General features: G+C 36.4%; 1 protein-coding gene across 1 annotated transcript in view; it reads left to right on the top strand.

Moving 5' to 3' along the window:
• Positions 1 to 9,576: 9,576 nt before the first annotated feature.
• Positions 9,577 to 10,110, top strand: part of LOC115920530 (glutenin, high molecular weight subunit DX5-like) — a 44,452-nt gene continuing 43,918 nt past the window's right edge. Inside the window, exon 1 of the mRNA XM_030976401.1 lies at positions 9,577 to 9,711. Within this exon, the coding sequence (XP_030832261.1) occupies positions 9,577 to 9,711 (135 nt within the window). The remainder of the gene's footprint in view (positions 9,712 to 10,110) is intronic.

The following is a 10,110-nucleotide window of genomic DNA, read 5'->3' as shown; positions in this document are numbered from 1 at the left end:
CTGAAAGAAGTATGTCATTGCCTCCAGTGAAATTGTAACAATCCTTGTTCACGAAAGTCAAACAGGTTAGAGAATTGAAGTCTTTTCTTTTTTTGAAAACCCTTTTCAGCCATTCAGAGATGATAATTAGATTCTAGGGGAAGGTCGTTCATACTTGTCAAAAGAATAATGGGATTTTTAAAGTTTTTTCTAGAGCACAACATCAAATTATTGTATGTGATTGTAAGGTAATAATTTATGCTCTTTTTATTTTGATGATTTATGAATGGAATAGCTTGGTTTGTTGACTTTAATTATAATATACCAGTAAAATTCATTCATCCATTGAAGGAGCTTTTATAGTGAGTAAGTCTGATTATTTTCAGATGATTTTCTGCTAGCTCTACATGAAATAATCTCAATAGAGTTATCTATAGAATGATTCTACTAGTAATGAGATTTAAGGTACATCAATTAACTCATCATCAATCCATCAAACAGATATGGAATGACATGTCATCTTCATTCAGCAATTGCTTTAGTTCAGCTGTAAACTATTTTAGAGAAAATTCAAGAATGAAATTGGAAAGATTCCAGTGGATTACATGAATACTGCAAAATTTTATTCAGGCATGAACTTGTTTGTGCATTTTCTAAGTTACCAAACTTTTATGTTTTTTATTTCAAATTGATGTCCTTACATGTAGATGGTATTCTTTTATAAAACACTAGGTCCTCAAGAGAGGAACTTTGAAGTTGCTGATCAAGAAAAGGTGACCTCGATAGTTGACCCCTACTTCTTTGAATAATTCTTTACTTGTATTACATGTAGGTAGTAAACAACTACTAAAATATTCATACCGTTACCAAGTTTACTTCTTTTTTTTAGTATGTGAAAAATGGATTTGTCCCGATTCATGTTTCTTGAGAATGTGGTATATTGAAGCTTGTATATCTAAAGGTATTCAACATTTCATTCGTTAGTTACAAAACCCCCCCCCCAAAAAAAAAATAAATAAAAAATAAATAAATAAATCTGATCTAATGCAGTTGTTAGCTGTATACTTAGAGACACAAAGTTATTATTAGGCTTATTAATTTGTTGCTTGTTTACAGATATGTCTCAATGGATTTCAAACTTATACACATGGGGCAAGACGCGCCATTGAGTGCAGATAAATTTCAGCAATTTCCTCCGAAACCTCCCCCTCTCACATCCCAGCGTCAACTTACCGGTGGTTGTAACACGCTCTGATGCAAACGATTTAATTTTTTCACGCTGGGCTCTCTTATCTCTACCTGCTCAATGATAACCACTAATTACTAAAAACAATTAGAGTATATTTATTTCTTCCTGTCCCTTTATGAAGTAGTCTGCACAATGTGTAGACACCTGTTATCTCAAATTGAATTGACTTTGAAAGTCCAAGAACGCAAGTCACCATGAATAAAGTTTGAAATATTTTCTTTTCTTCCAAACAATTGCATACACAGAGAACTGATATCAATATTGTGTTGCCTTGCTTTTATTTGTTATGTAATAACTATAATCAATACACTAATTTATATTGCACAAAATATTCATCCAATACATGCACCTCCAAATTCTTCCATTATCCTGACTTGAGCGGCTGTATGGATGCTTTGCATTTTTTTGCTGTGAGCTCTACAATATTATTCACTTTCACTCATCGGCATATTCTCATCTGTTTAGGTAAGTTTGTTGCAGTTTAAGAGAATTTGTTATACATGTAGTTATTATGATACCGGAGTGTTGGCTCAGTCAGTAGAGCGTCCGCCTCACAACCGGGAGGTCGTGGGTTCGAACCCCGGCCGCGTCATACCAAAAGACGTTAAAAGATGGGAGTTGTTGCTACCTTGTTTGGCGTTCAACAATAAAGGATAGAGCAACGTCGATCTGGCGCTGCTCAGTGGCTGCCGGGCTCACGATCAATTGGGCAAAAAGAATTTCCGTTTCGGTTTAATAAAATTTGGAGTGGACTATTAGGATATTATTATTATTATTATTATTATTATTATTATGAAAATTAGCTTATATAGTTTAGGCTATTTTCAAGTTCATGTGTATATTTTTAAAGAATTTGTTCTCTCACTGACTCACTTTTGATTAGGCCTAAAATAAAAACTTGTTGTATTGCCCTTTGGGTGCCAAAACATGGGTCAGTCGGTCGGAAAAGTTTTTTTTTTTTTAAACTTTTTTTTGTCGCCCTCTTTGGGCCGATATTTTTCAGATTTGAATGTTTTTTTGTTTCTTTTTTTTGTCCCGCCCTCTTTTGGCTGATATTTCTCAGTTTTTAATGCTTTAATACATGTGTTTCAAGGTCATCATTCCATTGATATCTTTTTCACCTCATAATCATCCATGGTTGGCACGAGTGAGAATTTTGGAATAATTTTGATGTAATGCATTTATATCCCATTTAAACAAACAAAATACATACCGGTATTTTTTGTATTAATTAATATAAACGGTTTAAAGCTTATCTGTCGTAGTTTACAGGAGGGATTAGACCGCTCTGCAAGGTCACTGGACAGGTGGTTATCTCATCAACTCAGCTCTCAGTTAACATAAGAAAAAGAGGATCATGGGGGACCAATGGTCACCGATTAGGCATTGTTTTTTATATACATTGTAGAGGGCGCAAGTAGCTACCAGTAGTGCTGGGGCCTTTAAAAAAAAAAACTTTTTTAAAATGCCGATTGTTGATTTTCAGATTGTTGGGTCGGTCACAAAGGGCAATCCAACAAGTTTTTATTTTAGGCCTTATTGCAATCAAAATTGTCAAAATCCCACTCGTCCAACCCTCCTCTCGATCTCTTCCCTAAATCTTTCTTGCTTTCATTGATCCCCCCCCCCTGTTGTGTGTCCAATTGTCCATGATTTACCCACTCTCTTCAATATATGGTTTCCTCATTCAAAAGCAAGCCAGTGGACCAGATAATCGGTGTGTGTATATATTGTGCATGGTGGTTAAAATTGGGTAATTATATTACAAAGGAGATATTTATCCCACGACTTCCTTTACAAATTAGTACAGACCAGCTAAGGATAAAAGTCAAGCAAAGAGTTAACTCTTTGGTCAAATTAGTAACCACCTACGTTGAGAAACGGTTCAGTTAGTTTTCTCCCTCCCCCCCCCCCTCGGTCCTATCATTTAAATTGATGAATTAGTCCTAGAATGAGGGAGTTTAGCATTCTTGTAAAAGTATCTATAATTATAAGATAAGGAACAGTAAAAAGAAAACATACCATCCCAAATGTATCCCCATGTTTGTAGAACTGAAAGGAATTTTAAAATCCTTAGTTGTGAATCTAGGGAGGGGGGGGGGAGCATAGAGGAACATCCCCCATTAAATCTCCCTCCGAAGTACATACATGTACCAGGACAAAGGGTGTACTTCAAACGTTAGCCGATGTCAACCATCCCCTGCCAAATTTGAAATCGTTATTTATTCATTCATTTATTTATTCATTTGCTTATCATTTATTAAGGAGAACCCCCAACCCCCCCCCCCCCGAAAAAAAAAAAAAAAAAACAAACAAACAAACACCACGTGCCATAGACCGAGAGGGTAATTTTTCACCAGTAATTTACAAGCATTTATATACTTAGTGATGTTTCATCTATACTTTAATACTTTAATCATGGACTGGTCCATGCTTTAATGAGAGATTAAATATTTTGAATTTCTCAGTGTGTGGCCTGAAACGTTCTGTGCATAAAACTGTATGGATTGTAGTCTACATGATAATCCAAATACTAATAGATTATCTCTTTACTTGGTCTCTCAAATAAAGTAACAAAACTTGGAATTTCCCAGTTTGCGTTGCAGTATGTATTTCTCTCAAACGATTGTTGCCTACACCCTAATCCAAATAACACTATAATATATAGTCTCTCCATTTGGTTTTCCAAATAATCTGATAAAAAAGCAGCGTTACCTTGCAAGGGGCTCAAAAGGTTTACTAACAGATTTGACATGTTTCCAAACAAATGCAAGCAACTTCTAACGAACCGTCTCTTTTAAATTGATTTTGGGATCTCATAGGATGGGATTAAGCTACTTTTTCATTAGGATAAGAAAGACACCATTGTGTTGTTGTTTACGCATTCTGACTTCTGCAGCATTTATTTCACTTTGGAAGTAAACCAGCATTAGTGTATCTCCCTGTCATGCCGCTGAATAGGGATTGAAGGGATCAAGAATTTCTGGCTGAACTAAGTGAAAAGCGTGAAATAGGATTAGCATGGTCTAAAAGTGATTAAACCTTTTCCTCGGATTAAGGTGTTTTGTAATGTGTCCAAAATCTCTTTCATAGGCCATTAATTTCATCTTAAAGATAAAGACCAGTTTTGGAACCGCCCCCCTCTCAAAAAATGAAATGGAAGCTCTTATTACCAATCATGTGAAAGAATATGTTTGACTTACGTGATCATACAAATTTTGCTGAGAAACCGCCTACTAATTGATATATTTAGTAAATTATTATTTCTATTTGGACCTGATAGATATAACGCATGTGTTGCGTATGTGTGGGGGTAGTCCCATATACATCTTTCTGTGTACAGTGCTTGTAACTTTATCAAGACTGGGCCAAATTTCTTCCAGAACCTTGCAGTACACACCAATACTTACAGTATATGCTAGATGATCAACAACGTTTCTTTCACAATGCAATCGCATGACCGTAACTGGTCTTTATCTTTAAAGGGATCCGGTAATTTTGTCTCAGATTCTGAAACAAAATCCTGGATTTAGATAATGCTGCAATGATAATCATAAACCTTTAGGTCAGTCAGGAACCCCATGACATTTACAAGCTAATTGCATGTCTGATTATGAAGATATTTGTGATTCAAAATCAAAACCAAATTTTGCGTTTGCCAAATGGTTTCCACAACACTACAGTCTATTGGGGGAAATGAGTATGGTAAAACTGGTCACTCAAACAACCTATTACCAGATTTCTTTGATTTCAGTTGCTAACTAGCAATGTACTAACAATTCCAAGCTGCTGTGAAGTTTTCTCCTTCTTGACTATCAAATAAAATGAGAGGTGAAAATGATTTACACCTCCAGCTCGGGATATGAATTCCTTCATGCTCAGGCGACATGTAAAGCAAACTGAGCTATATGCCAGGGTTGCTGCCATGGGTCTACAATATACAGTGGATCTAACAGGTCCATGTTCCTACAAAACTCTGCCAGGAAAAAGAGCAGTACAACAAGCCCTAGACTTTGCTCTAATATACCTGCTGCAAGATGTCAACGTTTAACAAGGCAGAGGGGAAAGAGATGAAGTGAGGTGCTGAAGTCATAAGCCTTCAAGTGTCTAAACAAGGTGTGGAAATCTTGATCCTGCCCCTTAAAAGATTAACACCCGCCCCTCTCTTGCTATTTATTCAGGTCATACAATTGGAGCATAAACTCTGAGAAAAGGGTTACAAAATGGGGGGTAACTCTTACCCCATTTCATATGATATTTGGACAAATTATTGCTTCAAATTTACACACAGTCTAGACGAAAGGCCAAGCTCTGGATAATACTTCCTCGGGGCTTTCTTATGTCAAAGAAAATCCTATAGAAAGAACCGCTCAATGATAATTCTTGCTGAAGGGTATAAACTGCATAGCAAATGAAGAAATTGATTTACAGGTAAATGGTCTTTTTGTTTCCTCTCACATTCGTGTACAGTCTTGAACTTGGGTATCCGTGTCGATAATCTGTGTCAACGACAAATTTTCTTCTGGGATTGGAGTCTACTTTTTACTCTTTTAATCTCAATGGAGATGGAAAATCTTGTATTTCATTATGGGAGCCAACAAACCACTTTTGTCCTCGTAGTGTAATAGAAACTAACTCTTTTGCCTTTTTTTTGTTGTGGTTGCTAAATCAAAAGTGATCATATTTCAATGCACATATAACTTACCTCAAATCTCACATGGCTGCTGGGTGAGATTAACAGTGTTTTTATAAGATTACATCTTTTTTTCTTCATATTATAGCGCATATGTTCAATTCTGTGATTTAAAAATACACATACTCATTGTGATGTTGTAATCCTTGTTTTCCTAATTTTTCTAGTGCCAAAGAGATTATTGCACAGTCCTCTAATGGATTTCTGCACTAGGAGAATTTGGTTGCTCTGTACTTCTTCCAAAATGTTAATGTATGCACCTTTGCACTGGTCCTATACACCTGTTTGAATTACATTTTTTATTTAAATAGAAATATGAGATGCTTTATATTCACATTAACATGAATTAATTAACGTACATGTACATTAATGATTCTCCACTTTCCCTGTCCCCAATGGCACCCCATCACCATAATTATGTACTACTATGAGGGGCAGCAGTCAGGGTGGAGGTTGCTCTTCCCTCGTTTCATCCTTTCATCTTAGCTTCTGTTCCCATCAACCTTCTTCAATTTTAAAAGCTATACCATTTAAAGGTACTATGTCCCATGTTGTCCACATCTCCCAAGTCCTTCTAACTCCGCCCCCTACTTCCAACTCCTCCCCCTCCTCCAACTGTCCCCATCAGCCTTCATCCATTATTAACATTGCATGTATGTATCCGGTACACATACAGTAATCCCTCTTTCCAGACACCAACTTAAGTTAAGCCAGTTATCCCATTGTGTATGGCTTGAAGCCATTCGACTGGACAAATATTGTATGCTGCCGCCTTGATCAATCAAAAGCTACAGTAGGCTTGTTTCAATATGAGGTGAGGCACAATGAATAAACCCACATCTTTGAATGCCTTCCTTGATCCGACTATCACCGGTACCCCATCTAGCATTGTCAGCATCATGATTATGTTGCGACAGCTTGCTGTAATGTTCTGGAGATGTTAAAAGTGCAAATATAACATAGCTAATTCGCAGAGGAGTGCTTGAAATGCCCAATGTTTGCTGTATCAACAAGCGCTGTTTCTCCAGGAGTTTATTTCATGTTTTGGCCAGAGCCCATGTACATGTATCAACTCTGTGAAGTCAATCTTGAGGTTTGATTCAGTTTTCAAAGAGTTTGATGGAATGAAAGGAAGATTTCTTTCTTTTCTAGCTTTTTTTTATTGGGAGGGGGGGGGGGGGGCATCTCTGACAAGTAAGATTTATCTGTTGGGGTCTAAAATTGCACTTCAGCAAGGGGGGGGGGGGTGGTAAACTTAAAGGAGGCGCCTTTGTATTTAATTTCTTCCATATTGATTTCTCTCTCCTTTTCTCTTTCTTTCCCCTTTCTTCCCCATTCTCTCACCCATTCTTTCACTCATTTCTCCAATGTCTTCATGTTTACCTTTTTTCATGATGATTACAATGGATTTCTTCGCAAGTCATGACATTTGTGGAATGGTTTATGGTAAAATCATTTAAGATCTTTGAGGTACTCTGCCTCATTCTTGGCTAACACTTTTGACTCTTTCATAGCAACATTGCTTGTCGATTAAGGCTTTTGATCTCGGCCAAAGCACACTAGAAGTATTTTGCTCAATAATTTAATTAATAAAACATGAGGTACAGGAAGTATTTGTTTTTAGAATTCTAGACATTGAATATTGAATTAAAAATGGCTGAATTTGTCAGCTTTGAACCAGAATGGAGTTAACTCAAAATCCTTTTACAACGAGTCAATTTAATGCCCTTCTGGGTCTAAACAGAATCTATTTCGCCTTTTCTTGGTTTAGCATAAGATTTCCATCATATTTGTAACAAAAAATATATTTATAGAGTTCTGTAATTTGACTAAGTAGGAAGTCTGGTTTATTTATTCCCAAGACAAATTAGTTATTTTGCAGCAGTATAAGGAGAACAATGTTGTAGCTTAATGTGTTTGTACCAAATGATGTGACAAACTTTCAAAAAAACAAGTTCTATTTATGTTTAATTTTTATATTGTTATTAAGCAAGAAAATGTGTTTTCTTCCAAATTCTAAACACATTTCATGGCTCTTTGCCATGTTGTGCAATATTGAATATAATTGTTGAATGAAGAAACAGCAAAATGTGCCATATCATTTACCTAAATAATTAATTTGTTAATAGTCTATTTTCTTCTTATCAATTATCATTTGAGTTTCTGTAAAATATAAATTTTTGTAACGGAAGACAAAAGAAAGGGAAAAAATGTGGAAAACATATTGTACTTCCTTTCCAGTATAGGAAATGGATAACTCTGAGGTATATGTTTAAAAAATCACCATAAAATTAGGATTACTTTTGTATCCATGATGCAAATAGAAATGCACTAATTATCTACTTTCATCATATATGGTTTCTTGGAAGTATTTGTTAGTTATTTGTATTGTAGTTCTATTGGCTTCTCGCAATTTTTTTTTTTCCTGAACAAACTTCTCTTCCAGCAAATTATGGAGAGGCAATTTCCAAAGCAACAAAATGTAAACATGAGTATATAATATATATATATATATATATATATATATAATTTTATCACCCTTTTCCCTCCAACCCCTTTAAGTTGTCTCAAGTAATACATCCTCAGAGCAAAGAGCCCTGAAGCCCTGCCCATTATGGCTATTTCCTCTCCTCTGATTGGCCACTCAAGTTCTGACTGAGTTACAGGCCCCTCCCACTCTGGGTTGTCACTCACTGAGTAAAGAGCCTAGGCATCCCACTGTGTGTGTCTACAGCATGCAGCTTTGCAGAGTAGTGTTCTCACTTCACTCAAACCGCTGGGTGAGTTTTTGATGCTGTGCGATGATAAGCAGAGTGGCAGTAGTAGAAAAGTCACATGGTAAATACCTAGTATATATACACGCTTCATGCTGCCAGCTACCTCATCATCAATGCTGCACTGGCTCTGGAATTAAAATCAACTTGCCTGATAAAAAGGTAGAACTTGGTGTTTATCGGCAGATGAGACGAATACAAATCCACCGATCAAATACTGATGTGTGTTTTGCTCTCTCTAATCGCATTCCTGTATGATTGCAAACCTGGATTTGTACTACTGGGCAGTGATTTGCATATGTTTTGAGATCGATGATGGTTTTTGGAAGAAGCTTCATCAAGTTGCATAACCTCACATCATATTGTACATGATTTTGGAGGACTGCAAAAGAAGACTGCAACTTCGATAGGTGACTTTCAGGTTATTTGGCCATTGACTGTATACCTCAACTGCTCTCTTCCAAATTGGGATAGAAATTTGTCCCAATCTCTTCATATTTATGGTGGATGATTGAGCTGATTTCCTGCGCCTTGCGTTGATTGCATGAGGAGCTTCTGATTTGGATACAGGAATCAAGGTCCGGCATAAATTTTCAAACTCTCAGTCAGAGTATAATTATTGTTGTAAATTTAGAGGAGTGTAAGCATTTTGGAGACTGAGATCCTAAATAGCTTGGATCAAACCACTTTCAAATAGATTGAAAGTTACAAAAAGTATACACAATTTTTTTTTATAAGCCAATTTATTATCATCTAACTAGAAAGGAAGCCAATCAAATTTGCCAAGTATTAGACATCACTTTGCCGGAGAGCCTTGAGAGAAGGGGAAACCACCTTCTTCATTGTTTGTTGTGTAGAATCCAAGGAGGATCGACATCAAGATGCAGATGCTACTCAAGTTTGTTCTTGTTTCCCTGGTGATCTACACTCTATTGGATGTTGGTGCTGATGCTGCCAGGAAACACAAGAGATTCAAAAGAAAGAGGCAGCAACTACAACCACAGCTGCATAATGAGGTAAAATGACTTCTTAGCATACATGTAATTAGCATTCTAAGGTGATATTAAGTTTTTTTTTTTTGGGGGGGGGGGGGTCTCTCCCGAAGTGGAATAATAATCTAATGAAAGCTGGAAAAATCCTTTCTGGCCTTGGATGTAAATACCCTTGTTTATGTGCAACTAAACTATGAAGCAGCAGTATGTGTAAGAAGTCTAAAAACCTCTGTGAGATAACAGTGCATTGAGTTCAGGCACCCTACGAAACGGATGAGTGATGGACTTGGCTTGTTAGATTTTTAAGTTTCTTTCAGGTCTTTACCATAAAGTTCATCAGAAATTGTGCATGGAACATCCAAATATTGATCATATTGTTCTGTGGACGTGTGTAACAATATGAGATCATATTCAATTAGTTCT

This window comes from Strongylocentrotus purpuratus, unplaced genomic scaffold (assembly GCF_000002235.5).
Source record: "Strongylocentrotus purpuratus isolate Spur 01 unplaced genomic scaffold, Spur_5.0 spur5_scaffold_9, whole genome shotgun sequence".
In the NCBI taxonomy this organism is placed as follows: Eukaryota; Metazoa; Echinodermata; class Echinoidea; order Camarodonta; family Strongylocentrotidae; genus Strongylocentrotus; species Strongylocentrotus purpuratus.
The sequence above is the reverse complement of the archived record's forward strand: the minus strand, read 5'-3'. Positions and strand labels throughout refer to the sequence as shown.